Raw genomic sequence first — 17,955 nt, 5'->3', positions numbered from 1 at the left:
GAGAATTTCTGAATTCGGAAGTTTGAATGAGTTTTGGAATTGAATTGAGTTGAATGATTGATATTGAGTTATTATTCATCCTATTTCAGATTTGTTTGAGAGTTGTCGAGCTCGGAGTTAGCAGAATTTGAATTGTCGAAGAATTGATTGATATTGGTAACGAGTTTACCTTGTTTGTTTAAATCGAGATTCAATGGATTTTTATTGAATATTTTGTCATTATTATTATCCAGATTTGGATCACCTCGAATCGAGAATAATGTATAAGCTGGCATCGATCGAAATGGGATAGAATACTTGAGATAGATCTGATGCTCGAGTTTCCTAAATCACATACTTGCATGATTACTTGTTCTTGATTTAGAACTTGAATATGTTGATTTATTACATGCTCTTAGTTGACATAATATGAATTGTATTATTTGATTCATTCTTTAATGCGTTGTGATTCATATATTCATTCATCTTGAGCCTACATCTTTGATTTGAAAGGACAGAGCTGCCTAGATTTAGACGTCTTGGAGACTATAATCGAGTACCTGGGTTGTTGAGGTCTCCCAGAGTCCGAATACTCCTTATAGTTGCACCAGAGTCTAGAGGATTGAGTTATACATCATCCATCTCAATCGGGAGAGTCGGTGAGTTGTTGTGATATCTTGTCTTCAGGATCCCAATCGAAGAACCGAGTTTTCCCTTGATTATCCGATTAGATAATCCCGAATTTTAAAGACATGCATTTCATTCTATTTATCTTTGAGCTATGTTGAAGTTATATCATTTTTTTGATATATTAATTGATATTGCATGTTATGTTGCTTTTACTGGGAATATTATTCTCACCGAAGTTATCCGGATGTTGTCTTGTTTTGTATGTGTACTTGGAAACAGGTGGGGCTGGATCGAGTTAGAGGCGACATGACTAATTCAGGTTGTGATTGATAGAAGTGAGGACTTGGTTTAGAAGTCGAATTTGTATTTCGAACTTGATTTTTATTTTGAAGTAACTAGCTTAGAACCGATGCATGTTCTACCTTTTGAGTATTTGAACAACTCTTGATATATAAATGTATTATCTTTTACTAGTTGGATGTATTAATGCATGTTGTAGTAAGAGATTTTGAGTTGATGTTAGAATTTTCAGATTTGAATTGCATTTGAATTTCCTTTCTTTTTTTTTTCCAGGGCACGGACCCCGTGCCTACTTCTGTGCCTGGGTCCGTGTACCTTCGCTTTTGTTATTGTTTGAATTTTGGCTAGGCACACCCCGTACATGCATCCGTGCATGGGTCCGTGTTGTATGAGTTCAAGGCAGAAACCTGGAATTTTTGATATATTGTGCACGGACTTGAGCACGGATGGGGCACGGAGTCCGTGCAGAAAACAGAGAGTTGGCTTTTTAGTGTATTTGATTAGCATGAAGCTTGACACGGAGGTGGCATGGGGTCCGTGTGCCTTGCAGCCGTTGATCCTTGGCTACAGGTTAATGCACGAACCTGAGTACGGAGGAGTGCACGGAGTCCGTGCATGTTTTTTTAAAAAATTCTTTACTTTTTGTCTTGACTCTCTGTTGATGCTTGAATTATTTATCCTCGATTAGATGATGAGAACCGAGGTCCACACATGAGTTCTCAAGTCCAAGCCTATAAGAAAGTAATAACCATATCACTCATTGCGTATTAAAAGCCTTAACTAGACTAATATCTACTCTCAGAAGTTAATCAGAGTCCAAAATTATACATGAGTCTGTCGTTAGCCTTTTGATGCGATGACCCCAAACTCTAGTCACAACTCTGCTCCAATCATGGCAGCGCTTCTCTATCGCCCGACCCTCAAACTGACGCCTAGAAATCCTTAAAACATACTAGAACAAGAAAGGAAAGATGTAAATTGGAAATTGAAATGGCTGTCTCGACCCTTTATTTATAGGCATTGATCGAAACTTTCGATCTCTGGTTCGGAGCTCCGATATGCGGAGATCAAAAGTTTCGATCTGCGTTCGGAGCTTTCGAACGTGCCTTCGGTACTTCCGAACTCTATCCACCGAACGTGTGTCCTGTGATTGGAGAACTCACTGTTCTTGCAAAGTTCGGACCATCCGAACTGCTCGGTGCATCCGAACATCAACATTGTCATCAAAACTAGTTCGGTGCTTCCGAACTGCTCTTCGGAGCTTCTGAACTGTCCAGCCACTTGGGTCTCTTTGGAACATTTCTGATTGTCTTGAATCAGATTTTCAACTCTATAAGCCCAAATGCGGATCCCTTAATCATGTTTTGACCAACTAAATATGTTTTGGAAATTGATTAACTTAATTAAGAAACTGGGCTACTATAGTTTTACTTTGATTATGTTTATCTATTTAAGTTAATTGTATGCTTAAAGTTTTTTATTAGAAGGTGATTCGGGTCGGGTCACTATAACCGTGATGGCGGGTACCGAGGCTATAGTAACCAGGTTACCTGATAACCAAGATCGAGATAAGTTTGTGAGCTATCCATGAGATTTGACCTAGATGGTAATACTAACTCATTGTGCCTAGTCTGAGTAGGATTGATCTAGTTGACACAGTATTCCCAATCATATCATTTTTCATGCACATGAGGTTCTCATACGTACTCATATTTTATGTACTGGACGTTAGTCGCTCACATCTTTGATATTATCTTGGATACTCCATTCGTCAAAGCGAGTTTTAGGTTGGACAAGGCAGGGTTAGAGGTGCTGCCAGTGACCATTTTTCTAGAGGTTCTTCCTGTTTAAGTTTCTGCTCTTTTTTCTTGTGTTGTTAGATACAATTCGATATGGTTGTATAAGCTGATATTTGATTTTCAGTTGTTATAGGTGTTATTACGTCGGTTTGATGTTTATATTTTATTTACGTTTCCGCAAGTTACTTTTTGATTAAGTTTTAACTGCTTAAGTTCTAGCTAGTATGTGATACGAGTCAGTTCGCTACATAATACCTGCAATATGGGTTGATATTTTTCTACTCCCTTACAACTGTTTTGATCTAGTCCTCCTGTTTTTCACTAGGTTCCTCGATTTTATTTTTTTTGAATTAAGGATGAAACTGCTTTTTATTTTTTTTGAATTAAGGATGAAACTGCATAATATTATAATTCAAATCAATAATTTTTAATTTAATTAGTTGATTTCCAAATTAATTAAATAATTTAATTTTTAAACCAAATAGAACCTTAGAATAAGACCTAGGAATAAAGAAGATCACAATTATTGGAGGACCTAAAAATAGTATGCGAAATTAGGGCATCTGTAATGGGACCCCTTAAAAACCCCACCCCCATTATATGGGTGGGGTTTAAAATATTTTTCAAAAATAAGTCCCAAAATCTTGGGAACAGGTTAAATTTTTTTTTTTAAAATTTATTTTAGAATTGCAAGATGGGGAGTGAGACGCGCGTGTGTATCAGCGGCAGTAGGCAGCGGCTGCTTTCTTTCCTTTTTTTAATTTACTTTTTAATTTTTTTATACTAATTTAATTTATCTTTTTAATTTCTTTCATTTTTTTGGGTTGTGTATTTTGTTTTCATTTGCATCATTTTATATAATGTTATTTTCTCAGTACATGTAATTTAATTTTCATTAAAATAAATTTCACATGATCCGAACTAATCAGTACATAGTACATACTAATTTTTATAGTTTTTTAGTATATCATAAATTTTTAATTGAACATATGAATTAATAATATATACAAATTAAATTATAAATAAAAAATTAAATTTGGAATAAAAAAAGATAGTTGAAGATAGTTAGTTGATAGTGGGACTCATAAAAATATAGTTGAAGAGGTTTATGATAACAGAGAGATGTTTTAAAAATGTGAGATGTTTTTAACTTTTGAAACAGAAACCCTTGTAGAGGTTTATGATTAGAATGCCCTTAGTGAGGCTTCATGGACAGATCCGTTCGACAACTAAACAGGGGAAAAATTCATCCTACCCCATGAGTTTTACCCCATGTGATAGGTAGAAGCACATGATTGATCAAATTATGCGGGCCCCACATGTTTGATGTGGGGCTCCCATGATTTGGACTAGTGAAAGAGTTCAACCTACCCCATGGGATATGATCGAAGTATCCCTAAACAAGATCCTATCCGGTTTAATACATTTTCATTTGTAGACTATTGTATCGGTTCTGGATTGGACGCCACCAAAATTAAATTTTTTGATCCAATCTGATTGTAATTAATTATACTAAAGAAATTTGAGAAATTTGTTATTGAATAATTGCCACTTTTACTTCCTAATAACTTGAAAAATAAGATAAGATATTTTTTAACGAGTTCAAAAAAATTTTTTTTAGTGAAAAATAATATTTTAACAAAACATTACTTTTTTTTTAAAATATTAAAGTTCGTCTGATTAAATGAAATGGGATGATGTCATGTTAATTTAATTGAATTTGAAATGGATCCGAACCACTGTGCTGTGTAAATGTATGGTATGGTGGTAATGGTATGTTCTGTGTCCACTGCCTCAACAAAATGTCTTTTCCTGTTGTCAAAAACATTATTACTCCACAGCAGCTTTTCCCCTCCTCTTCCTTCACCAGAATGGTTACCACAAGATTTTCTTGTTCTGAAAGGGAAATCTCTTCGGTTGTTCATTCGAAAGACTCTGGTAAGAACTTGCCAATCTTCTTTACATTTACAATACCCCATTATTTTTCGTTTATTGTCCTTGGGTTCGAGAAATTTGAGTTTTTGATGATTCTTCCGGACCCTGATGTTCTAGATGAGGAATCTGAGAAAAAAGTTCGTGTCTTTGTTCGAAAGAAGAGAGACGCGAAAACCCTTCAACCTAAAGCGAAAGATGTTAAGCCTGAGATGAATGATGAAAAGGTAAGGTTAATATCTTTCTTATGAATGAGGAAGAGTATAAGTTTCAACACGTCCTGTTTTATGTACATTAATTTTGATTTATTTGTTACTCTAACAAGTTGGTTTTGTTTGGTAACTGGATATTACTTTGTAGTCGCGTGTGTTGTTGCCTGTTAATTCTTGGTTGTTACCGGAAACCAAGGAAGGGAATACAGCAGTGAGAAGGAAAGAAGTGGAGAAGGAGTTGAGATGGAGAGTGAAATTCTGAAAAGATTCAAGAAAAATATTTTACATATTTCCTCAAAACTGATCCACGTATTGAATTACAATCCGAATTAACAAACTCATTGTCTCAAATCATATTAATAAGCATAGTGATGCAAACTGTTTGCTGAAATGACTACACATCTGCAATAAAATAATACAATTCGTAGACACTCCATGGTTCTAGTTTTGTAAATTGGGATTGTCTTATCTCAGATGAAAATTGTATCTCGTGTTACGCTTCCCCTTGATTGTATCATCGAGTTCTTCTCAAGTGAAATGTGCCTTATAAGCAGCGGCGAACTGCCATGATGGCTATCTATGTTATATGAATCGTTGTTCCTGAATTTATCTTTGACATGTAGGCATTATGTACTGTTTTTACTAGTGTAGTCAATGTCTCATGTGTCCATAAAATTATATCCTGACATGGATGAATTTGTGAGGCACTGGTTTTCGTTTCAAGAAATGACTAAGCGTCTAGTAGCTATTTTCATGTGTTAAGAGCCAGATTAGTCTAGTTTTTCATTTCTAGAATTTAGGAATATATTACAACGTATAATGAAGTAAAAATTAGCTTTGCAAAATCACATATTTGCGTTCGTCATAGATATCAGAGATACTATTTTGTTTCCTCTTGTTGAGTTACTGTTGCCTTCTCACATTTACTTCTCTGTAGCACTTTCTGCCTCGTGTAAATCAATCCAAATAGGCATGTTAATTGTTATGTGTCTTTCAAAGTCTGCATGCTGAATGCCACTTAATATTTAGACATGTTAGCCATGTAATATGCACTCATTGACATCAGCTGTGCCATAGATTTACTCTTACTTTGAATATGATTGTAATACTTGATGCAGCCTTTCAGCCTACCTGAAATTGAAGATTTTGCATATGGAAAGGCTAGCAGTTTTCCCTCCTTGAGTATGTATCTGGTGTGAATTTGTTACATCGTCTATTTAACCACAATGTTTGTATGTATACTCTAAAGATTATCTATGACTTTAAATTTGTGACTCCTTGGTGTCATTGAATAATTGGTGGTAAAATCTTTGCCACATTTGGTGTGACTTGATCCCCTTGATTTTAGCTTTAATCAACTGTATTTTCACATTATTAATCAAGGTTGGGCAAAGAATTTATTATGGCTATAATTTAGTTGCTTAGGTTAGTTCTTACAAATACTCCTTCCGTACCAAATATAAATGCTACATTTTTGTTTTCATCCATCCCAAATATATAGCCTAGTGTCTATATTTAATATTATTTTCTCTTTTTTTTTTTTATCAATCTACCCCCATTCATTAAATTCATTAGCTACTTCTAACAATTTTTTATATCCTATTAAAACACTCATTAAAAATAGTAAAATGGAAAATTTCTTTGTGAAAATATATTTTCCAATTATTTTCTGAATCTGTGTAAAAACACAAATAGAACTATATACATGGGACACTGAGTGTAATAAATAAGGTGAAAGATTTCGTAAAAAAATAATGACAAAGAGTGATTTAAAGTTTATAAAAAAATTGAATGCTTATAATTGACTGCGAAAAGGTAGATTATCGAATAGACTTCTTTAATGTGCATGTCCTCCTTATTTATGTGGAATTACCTAGTTGATCGTGTTCATTGATTGAGACAAATAGTTTCCCCCATTTAGTCATTTATTATCAAACTTTAATAAACATTGTTCCTTCTCAGCACATTCACCGACAAACTGGAAAAATGTTCTTGAGGGAATTCGCAAAATGAGGTCTTCTGAAGATGCACCAGTAGACTCAATGGGGTGCGAAAAGGCTGGAAGTTCCCTTCCTCCTGAGGTAGTTTTGTTATGATGATTTTCATCTCATATAATCTATTAAAATTTTAATGGTGTGGCACCACAGATTTTTCTTTTTTAATTTTTTTGGCTTAGAAATTTAGATGGATGTTTATATGATGTAGCCACTTTAAGTCTTTAACGTGATTGGAAACTCTAATAAACAATGTCGACCGTAGGTGATCACGACTCACCACTGATGCTTCAATCTACTCTCTACTCAACTCCAATATTTTTTGCTCACACCTATCTTGAAGCTTTATCAATAGTTGGTTAATTGCTTAAGTTGGTATATTCCAGCCTTCCTTGCAGTCGCATACCTTTGTTTTATACTGATCTGTGATTCTTTGATAATGCTAATGATATATTTGACCACGGATTAGTAGCCCACCTATTTTAGTCATTTAACCAGAATTTCAAGGTTTTTATTTATCGAAACAATGGATTCACGTTGCAAGAATTTCCTTTGTCTCTCAAATTATTGTCATTGAGCATGTGTTCATGATGCATGAATAGTTTTTACATCTTTAGTTTTTTGTTGATGGACGGAATTTGTGTTTGGGGCATAATTTGTCTCTATATCCTTTTTATGGTAAGGAACGAAGATTTGCGGTCCTGGTATCTTCACTCTTGTCAAGTCAAACAAAAGATCAAGTTACTCATGGCAAGTTCTTATTTATTATCAAGATCTCAAAGGAATCACCTTTTTAATCTGTAGTCTTATTTGATAAATAATCATGATGTGATGAGGCTGGTGGGTTGGATGCATTGTAAATTAGATTGCCACTGCTTGCTTTTTCTGGATCTATGTTGTTTGCTTGTCTTAGTCTAATCTGTCTTCATTTCAGAAGTTTTATTATTAATAGCCATCTATAACAAATCTTAAAATTTGTGGAGGAATAGTTCAACAAAATTGTTTTGAATAAATTTCACATTATTGGTGAATTTAACAGGCATTTGTTGTGTTATGTACTAAGAGCAAGAATTCAAATGATAAGATTAGAGGCAAATGTTTCGCATCATTTCAGCATGTAGAACATCTTTGAATGTAGAATATGAGACAGTGTTTGAAGAAACAAACTATTAAACTTACTGATACTGATAGAGAAAGGAAGGATACTGGTAGCTATTAAGCATACTCAATTGTTTGGAGATAACAGCTACTTTAATTTCAAATGAATCACAGTTGAAAAGAATGATTTATTTAGGAAACTATAGCTAGTTGAGACTTACTTTTGCTTGATGATGCCATTTATGTATTATCGGGATCTCTGGCATGAAGAATGCATATTTGATAATCTTTGTTATTGTTGGGATATTCTACCTTGGGTTTGTGCTTCTAATTTTTATCGAGCACCTTGTATTGCAGGAGCTATTCAACGGCTTCTCCAAAATGGCTTGCTCACAGCAGAAGCCATGGACAAAGCCGATGAAGGTGCAATCAAGGACATCATTTACCCTGTATGCTTCTTTTTGTGTAGGGTCATGGCTGATTTTATTTTTGACATACAAGATCTAGACAAGATGAAATGGGATTTCAGTGGTAGATTATTTATAAAGAAACTGTTAATTTGTTATCGAATAGAAACAATTTTACCTTATTTCAAAAAAGAAAAAAAGAGAAGAAACAATTTTAACTTGTGTTTTGTGTCAACTACTTGTTTCTCTTTAATTTTAAGCAGGTGGGATTTTATACAAGAAAGGCAAGCAACTTGAAAAAAGTCGCAAAAATTTGTCTCTCAAAGTACAATGGAGATATTCCAAGTACATTAGAGGAGTTGCTCTTGCTTCCAGGGATTGGCCCTAAAATGGCTCACCTGGTACGACAAGGAATCTATTGTATTACTTAGAATGCTTATTCTTCCAGTCTTTATCAAATATTTTTTCGGGTGGTGTTTGCTCTTCTAGATCATGAATGTAGGCTGGAATAATGTTCAAGGCATATGTGTCGACACTCATGTGCACAGGATTTGTAATCGGCTCGGTTGGGTTTCACGTCCTGGCACCAAGCAGGTAGTCCAGTGAATCACTTTTCAAATTTGAATGTATTCCACTGTCTGCTAAATCACTTTCACATAAGCTACTGTTTTTGCCGATCAGTTTCAACTGCAAGTTTGCTATGAATTTTGGCACTCATTTTCTCACGCACCACTGTTTGGTATACTCTGAGTAGTGGGAGTTCTGTCAATTAGCCATTTTGGAAGGAATTTACTTAATATGGATTCTGAAAATTAACAAATGATTTTTAGTCCAAACCCCATATGTAGTTGAAAATGTTGGCAAAATCCCAGCTAATTGCTCTTGATGCATTTCTGCACCGTGTTATTCACGAGGAACTAGGGGCAGGGGAATTTGGGGCTCTCATTTTCGCACCATGTACATCGAGCCTGCACATATCCTTGCTAGTATGATATGGGTCGATCCTAATTTTCGCAAATCTTACTTTCAGTCCTAGATGTTCAAGTTCTGTTATCAGAAGAGGTGTGATTGCATGCGATTTTAGGTAACTAAAAGGTTAGGTTGTGTTGTTTTCCCAAAAGCAAAAATATAAGATACCTCCGATGACAAATGCAGCCATGCAGCAGAGGAATGATATCGATTCACTAAGAATTTACGTTGCTTTTTTCTTTCTTCTTAGAAAACCTCAACGCCAGAGGACACTAGAGTATCGTTGCAACTGTGGCTTCCTAAGGAGGAATGGGTCCCCATAAATCCTCTTCTGGTATGTTACATTAATCATTACATGGCTACTTGACTGGGTTGTATACTGTTATCATCTTTCAGCTTTTGTCAAGATTCATATGTTCTATAAACTCGAGTAAAATTTATTCATTCCTTTGTAGGTGGTTCATTTTGAGAAATCATGCTTTTATTCTCTGAAAACGTTAAGTCTGTCTTCGTGCAAAGTGTGATGGAGAGGTTCAAATTGTTTAGATGGTTAGCTATCCATAGCCTGAAATAGACAGATCTAACCAGATATTTCTTGTTTGGGCAAATGAAACTCCCTCTGAACCATTTTTGCATATATCAGTTTACTGTTTGAAACTATTTGGAAAGCAGGTTGGTTTTGGTCAGACCATATGTACGCCACTTAGACCTCGTTGTGACATGTGCATCGTAAGCGGTTTTTGTCCATCAGCATTCCTTGAGGCCAGCGCTTCATCAACACCTAAAAAATCTCGACTAAGCAAGTAGTCCTAGAGGAGTTGCTCGCGAGGTTTTTTGCTACCTTCTACCCGTGGGCCATCTGGTTATTGTTTCCTCTATTTGTATGCACAATTGTATAATTTGTTGCAGGTGCTTTATGAAAATAGAGTACTAGATATTGGGATATGCCTACATGTAAAGAAAAACAAAATTTTGGAGATGTTAACGAAAAAGGTTAGCTTTCTGTGTTTGGTTCGCAGGATAAAGGACGGGCTAATTAGTTATCTGTCATTATCATTTGTTTGATTATCAAACTCTTTTTTTTTTTTTTTTTTTTAAAGTGGTTAGATTATCAAACTTTGATACAAAGTTTTGTGTATTTTGAATTATCCCATTGGGTCGTTGGCCCCCACATTGGGCGCGCAATGTTCATATATTCAATGTGATTCGGGTGATTCGGGTCGGGTGATTACTTACACCCATATTTGCGATGATGATGATGATCTTTTGTTTCTGATACACCCTCATATAATATAACACTAGTACTCACGTGTGCGCATTGTGTGTTTATTCAGTTCGTTTTTTTTTAACAAAAGACCAAAAATAAAAAAAGTAGAGAATAATTTTAAAAAGTATTTTATATATATATATATAAGTAAATAAATTTTATAAAATTGGTATTTTCGTAAATTAGTAGTTATCATTGAACAAAAATAAAATGATATTTTGGTAATTAAATATACATTAAAAGATAAAAATAAAAGAGTTGGTCATACCAACGTACCAATCTCTCAACTTTAATAAAATAAAAAAAAATGCGTGTGTGTGTGTGTGTGTATATATATATATATGAATATATGTATTCATAAAATTTATATGAGACGATCTCACGGATCAATTTTGTGAGATTGATTTTCTATTAGATTGAACTTATGAAAAAAATATTAATTTTCAGGACAATTCCCAATTCCGTCCATTTTAGGCTGCATTCCTAATTTGGTCGTCCATTTTTCTATGGACTCAATTTAGTTCCTCATTTTTTTACTGTGTTTTCGCAATTAGGTCTATTCGTCCAATTCAGTGTTAAACTATCAAGGTTTAACTGCTGAGTTAAACACTTTTCACATTTTAAACCGGTCAACCCATCTTCATCAATTTCACTCTTTGTCACTGTTGTAAACTTTTACTTTCCCATACAATTGACTGACACATAACACAAATGCTACACAAAACATAGTATATCTTTAGTGAGAAAGTAATCTCCAAAGCCCAAAACATCAAGCAATGTTGACAAGAAAACTTTTAAACAACCCTCCCTCTCTCTATATATATAGATTTTGAGTCTAAGAGTTTAGGTTCTCCTTAGTGTTTTTGCCTAAGAAGATCTAGTTGGTAAGTCCTGAAGTAAAAGCTATAAAACCTAAGAAGTGCTTGGGATTGTAGGGAGAAAATAAATTTCAAAAACAAAAAAATTATAAATATGGATTCAATTTTCAGTAGATCTACTTCTTTAAACTATGTTGCTACAACCTCATATGATACTACAAGGATAATTAATACCGAAGAAATAATTATAGAAGACTTTGAAGAATCCATAGATAATTGAGAAATTCCTAGAGTTAATAAATATCAAATTTATAAGCATTCTAGATTCCAAATATTTAAAACTGATTTCACAATCAAAACTGAAGAAAGAGATATACAACTTAAAAAACCTTTTGAAACAATTAATTTGTTATCTCAAGATTCCTTACAAAAGCATAAAAATAAAAATTATAAATATATTCACATAGGATTAGTCCAAATGGGTATAAAACCTTTTAACTAAAAAAGGATATAATACTTCGATCATTGTTATTCTAAGAGATGCCAGATTTACAAATTTCAAAAATTCATTACTGAGTTCTGTTGAATCCAGTCTATGTGCTGGACCAATCCCTTTTAATTGTTATTGACCGGCTAAATCGGTGTGATATGAATCTATTGGCAAGCGTACCAGGTCAAGTAATAGTAAAGTGGACAGAGAGTCCAAGTATCGATCCCACAGGGACTGCAATCAATTCTCAAGAATTAATTATTTAGCTTAATCTAGACAAAATCATAAAAAGCAATTTGATTTAAATAAAATAAGAAAATAAAATAAAAAGTTCTGAAGAAATAAGAATTAAAATAACTGAAGATAAAAATAATTAAAACGAGACAACCAAGACACACGTAGGTACCGAACAAATCATGTAACAAGTAGTCGATTCAGGACTCAGATTTAATCCTAAATTACGGGAATTCTCCTATCTTGTTCAAAGGTCTATTTCTAGAAAAATCAAATCTATTCAAATATTTACGGATTAATCTTTCGTAATTCTAATCAAATTTGAATGCATTAAATATTTGTGAAAATTCAGTTTACACCCAAACCGCACACTGAAACCGAATTCTATTTCTAGTCGGTTTTACCATGTGTTGATTATCAAAGTGATCGAAATCAATACCTTTTCTGTCGACTTGGAATCGATTAACATGCAAGCAAACAGTTGATTAGACTATTCACAAGACAAATATAAATCTGACAATCAATAAAATAAAATCAACTCTGAAAAATCCCAAACAAACATCCAAGTTTTCTACATAAATTTGTTCGGCCCAATCACGCCGTTTTGGTTGAAAATAAACTACTCAATTATTAAAAACAATAATTCAAAAATAAAAATAAAAAGAAGAAAAGAAAAGAAGAAAAACTCTGATGGAGAGTCTTCAATCTCCACGCCCGTAGCCGCCGCCTCTGTCTGCCGTCTGGAACTTCTGAACCCCTCAAAATATGATATATCATCTATTTATAGTGTCCGGATCTTGTACCAATTAATTTTCTTCACAAAATAGGATTCTCGAATAAATCTGACGCCGAAACACGCGCACGCGCGCCTGGAAGAAGCCTCGCGCGCGCAGAACAAAAAAACAGATTTCAAGATCAGCAACTCGCGCGCGCGCGAGATCAATTCTCGCTCGCGCGCCACACAAAATTTCTGCTGCAAGTGATGATTTTGAAAAATTCATATTCGAGTTCTAGCCGTCAGGATCGAGCTGAAATTTGGAGAGCAGCTTCAAAACATCTTGAACTTTATTCCGAACGGTGGAGATCGGAATTGGGTCTCTTTAAAATTAAATTTGATTTTTCGACCAAAGTTGCTCCGTAATTCACTCTTCAAAAATCCATTTTCCTACAAAATCAACCCGAGGAGTGAAATACACAAGCATGCACTAAAACACATAAAAACAATATGAAAGCACACAAAATAGACATAAACCTATCACGGAATAATGCACACAAAATGAACTTATCAGTTATCCAAGTTTTTCAGTCTCTTTAAGTAATAAAAATATTTTAAAATCTTTGGTTTTAAAAATAAAAACCTATAACAACAACATGCTTAAAAGATCAATTCCAGTAGCAATAATTTTTAGGATTCATTACAAAACAATGATTTCTGCTTTTGCTACAAAAGTAAAATACCATAGTAAAAAAGATGAAACCATGTTATTACAAACAGATTTAACTAGATCTAATACTGTAATTACTAAACTAATTTAATGGAGAGATATTTGTAAGACCTCGGTTCTAATCATCTAATCTCGGGTTAAATAATAACTAAGCATACAAGATCCAAGATTAAAAGCAATAATTTTTTTAAGGAACAATGCCTCGCTCGATCGGTAAAACTCAACCAATCGAGCGAGCAAAGTTTCAAAATCTACTGCCGCCTCAAGACCAGCTCCGCTCGATCGGTAAAACTCAACCGATCGGGAGGGCCAATTTTTTACAGAAACAGAGAAAAGGATGCAGTTTTCTCGCTCGATCGGTCAAACTCTACCGATCGAGCGGGCCAGCTCTGAACAAAAATTCCAGAAAATAACTTACCAACTCAACTCCAATAAATCCATTCAATGCATAACGATGAATATAATACATTCAACGACAACATTCAATCCTCAATATTTGAATATTAGAAACTACAAACATCAACAAGTTCGAGTTCTAAACATGCTTCAAAAGCATAAACTAGATTGACATGCTGATTCGACTTCTAAACCGAGTCTCACTTCTATTCCTTGATCTCGTTGCTAACCAAGCCTCCTCTAACTCGATCCTGCCCCACCTGTTGCCAAGTACACATGCAAAACAAAGCAACAACCGGATAACTCCGGTGAGAATGATATTCACAGTAAAAGCAACACAACATGAAATAACAAGTAATATCTCAATAACATGATATAAAGACAACATTTTTAATGTTAATACGAATGAAATACATGTCTCTAAAACTGGGATATCAAGTCTGATAGTCAAGGAATTGCTGCTATGCTTTTGGGATCCCGAGGATGAGGTCACGTAACAACTCACCGACGCTCCCGATCGAGGTAGTGCCACGTATCTCAATTCCCTAGACTTTGGTGCGACTATAAGGAGTATGCTGACACTAGGTAAACTTCTACAACTCAGGCCACTCGCAATATAGCCCCCAAAACGTCTAAACAAAAAGGGTCGTTCTGCCCGCTGAAATCAAAGATTTAGGCTCAAGATGAATGCATAAAAAAACGTAAAGCATTAAGCCATATAACAAAAGTTCAAACAAAAAAAATACAAGTTCCCCATTCTAGAACAAGTATTGATGCAAGTATGTGATTAAAGGGAAAATCAAGAACCATCTGTCTCGAGTGTTCTATCCCGCTTAAACGATGACTGCTTGCACCTTTAGATGCAATAAGCTCCAACTCGCTCTTCGTCTAACTCTTCGACGATCTACTTCTGCTAACTCTGGGCTCAACAGACTTCAAACGAATCTTTACGGAGGCAAAATAAGATCACAACGAAGAACAAACTCAAAAGCCAAAGTTCAACAACTCAAATGGTTCAAAATCCCAAAACTCAAACCGGCAGTATAACGGCTATAAACTGATCAAACCAAAAATACAGACAGCAGTATAGCATCGCAAACAACTCAAACCAATGCTAAAACATCAATAACAAATCAAATCCAATACATCTAAAAATCCAATTTTTCGAATTATGCTTTCAAAAATCATAACAAATCCAAACAACGCTCTATTTCAAAACCGACTGAGAATAATCGATAAGAACTATCTCAAGAACGACATAACCGAAACTCAATCGATTCTAACAACATCCAAAAATAGAAGTATAACTGATCGGAAAAATACTTACGTTAGACAAAGCTCTCGCTTCCGTGATCGCTAATCTGCCTTCGGATTTAAATTCTAACGGACGGATCGACCAAAAAATGAAATCTGAAAGCTTGGAAAAAAGCTTAGGCGTCTTAAATAGAGGGAGAACGAGTTGGAGGAAGAGGGTGTAGTGAATAATAAGTCAAACTAGCTATAAATATATAACAAACTCCATATTTGCGTTTTAGTCCCTGAAATTTTTGAAAATTGCAAAATAGACCCTGATCAAAATCAAACCAGATCTTGAATTCTGAAATCTCTGATTATCTCAATTAAACTCAATTAAGATAAATTTGGGGCGTTACAATTCTCCACCTCTAAGAAGATATTTCGTCCTCGAAATCAATAAGAATCAATTACATAAGATAGAATTAAGAACTTAAGACAGTAAGAAGAACTCACGTCATCCGAATAACTCTGAAAACCTCTGTCTCATGTCGGATTCTATCTCCCAAGTCTCTTCCTCGACTCCGTGACGGCTCCACTAAACTTTCACCAAAGGAATCGACTTGGTTCTGAGCTGCTTCTCCTTTCGGTCAAGGATCTGAATCGGTCGCTCAAAGTAGTTTAGGGTCTCGTCAAGCTCGGCTTTGTCAGGCTGAAGAATATGAAAAGGATCTGGATGATACTTCCTCAACATAGAGACGTGAAAAACGTCGTGAATACTGATAAGTGTATTTTATACACTTAATTTATATATGATTTTAAGTGTTAATTATTTGTTTCGAGCGGATTTATGTCTGGGTTTTGTTGTTTTTGTGCTTGCAGAGAATTATGGAAATAATGGGGAAAATAAGAATTATTGTGGAAGAAAAGGAGAAGAAAATAGGAATTAAAAGAATTAAAAAAAAAAGCATAAAGAGAAAAGAGAGAAAAGAACGTTCAGAGAAAAGAAAAGGAACAGTGTTGGGCTTCTTAATTGGCCAAGAGGATAGCGCTTCTTGTTAGCGCCTCTTTCAGCGCTATCGCGCTGTTCATTGGAGGCTTCAAGAGAATTGGAACAGACGGCTGTACGCGGGCGCATGGTTAAGTGAAGCGGCCGCGCGTCGCCAATTCTGAATTGGAAATTTTTATTCGGAAGGAAACTTCTATATTTTGTGGGCTTTTGAGTGGGCTTTTGAGATGCGATATAAAAGGAATTTCTTAGAGTCAGAAAAAAGGGGGCCGTCACACTCACATACAGAAGATATCAGAGGCTGGAACGTGAATTTCTGGAGGATTTCTGGAGCTTAACTTGAATAACAAAGACGGAGTTCGATAGTCCGGACACGGCGTCGACAACGGATTTGTTTCTTATCCTTTTATTTAATTCTGAATTTATGTTGAATTTTCTGAACATGATTTGTTTTATTCAGAATTTTATTATGAACTAAATTTTTAGAGTGTAGAGGTCAGATGGAACCTGGTGTAGACACTTTCATGAATTTTTGATTTTATTGGATTGAGTTTCTTCTAGATTAATTGTTTTTTCTAGAATTGATTGTCTTTTCAATTATCTGATCAATAATTGATTTGTTATATTTATTTGAAATCATTGCTCGGGAGAGGGGATTTTGAATAGGACATTAGAAACTACACTGTTAATTGTTTATCTGACTCGGGAGAGCTTATAACTTTAATAAAGCTTTTAAAGAGAACATTGTTTTGTGATAGATCACTGCAATAAATTCTTAATAGGGATATTGAAATTTAATTGTAGTTGATAAAAATTATTTGTTGCTCGGGAGAGAAAAATAATAAACTTAAGTGTTCTTGGCTATTAATTGACTGAAATTCATGAAGATTAATTAATTAGGATTGACTGTTGTTGAAACCAGGTGAAATCTATACCTCTAGACCATTTTTCTCTGATTGATATTTATCTGCAAGTTGTGTGCGTGCTATCAAAATCATCCTGATTATTTTTATTTATTCCAAATTTCTCAAAGTTTGATTTTCTAGATAAAGTTTAGACTATTTTAATTACAAGAACTGAATATTTTCATTTTACTCCCTGTGGGATCGATATCTGATTTAATCACTATATTAAAACTTGACACTCGTACGCTTGCGAGGAACTTTCACAACAAGTTTTTGGCGCCGTTGCCGGGGAGAAATTTTGATTATTTTTTAGTCTTGTTACCAATTAGTCTAGATTTTAATTTATAGTTTTTTTATTTTATTTTATTTTGAAGTTACTAATTAAGTTCTTCTTAATTTTAATTGCAGTTTATGCGATGATCTCAAAGTGCGAATTCTCTACTTTTTGATCCGGAGATCGAACGAACTGCACGTGCTTTGAGAAGAGCGAGAAGAGAAGAAATTAATAACATGGCTGAAGAGAATGTGAATCAAGCTCCCCTAGTGCCAATCAGAGATCACTTCAGGCCAGTAATCCAGACTCACTACTCTGGAATAGCTCGTGAAACTATCAACGCAAACAATTTTGAACTGAAACCGGCGTTGATCAATATGGTTCAACAGAACCAATTTAATGGGAGTGCCACAGCTGATCCTCACCTGCATCTCAGGACCTTCTTAGAAATTACTGATACGGTAAAATTTAATGGTGTTCCTGAAGATATTATTCGCTTACGCTTGTTTCCGTTTTCTCTCAGGGATCAAGCAAGAAGCTAGTTGCAATCACTGCCGCTAGGAA

At 34.7% G+C, this 17,955-nt stretch overlaps 1 protein-coding gene across 3 annotated transcripts; it reads left to right on the top strand.

Moving 5' to 3' along the window:
• The first annotated feature begins 4,479 nt into the window (after positions 1–4,479).
• LOC140864225 (endonuclease III homolog 1, chloroplastic-like) lies at positions 4,480–10,360 on the top strand. 3 transcript variants are annotated; one of them, XR_012144156.1, is made up of 11 exons: positions 4,480–4,646; positions 4,761–4,867; positions 5,971–6,034; positions 6,815–6,933; positions 7,530–7,596; positions 8,302–8,393; positions 8,615–8,752; positions 8,841–8,945; positions 9,382–9,446; positions 9,571–9,654; positions 9,993–10,030. XR_012144156.1 is itself a non-coding variant. In XM_073268247.1 (10 exons), exons 1-10 carry the CDS (start codon positions 4,484–4,486, stop codon positions 10,125–10,127), a joined length of 1,074 nt encoding a protein of 357 aa, XP_073124348.1. In that variant the 5' UTR covers positions 4,480–4,483; the 3' UTR covers positions 10,128–10,360. The 3 variants fall into 3 exon arrangements, 2 of the variants coding, with proteins under 2 accessions (XP_073124348.1, XP_073124349.1); XM_073268247.1 differs by lacking the exon at positions 9,382–9,446 and having other exon boundaries at positions 9,993–10,360; XM_073268248.1 differs by lacking the exon at positions 9,993–10,030 and having other exon boundaries at positions 9,382–9,435; positions 9,571–9,661.
• The last annotated feature ends 7,595 nt before the right edge of the window (positions 10,361–17,955 follow it).

This window comes from Henckelia pumila, chromosome 4, assembly GCF_033568475.1.
Source record: "Henckelia pumila isolate YLH828 chromosome 4, ASM3356847v2, whole genome shotgun sequence".
Classification (NCBI taxonomy): Eukaryota; Viridiplantae; Streptophyta; class Magnoliopsida; order Lamiales; family Gesneriaceae; genus Henckelia; species Henckelia pumila.
The sequence above is the reverse complement of the archived record's forward strand: the minus strand, read 5'-3'. Positions and strand labels throughout refer to the sequence as shown.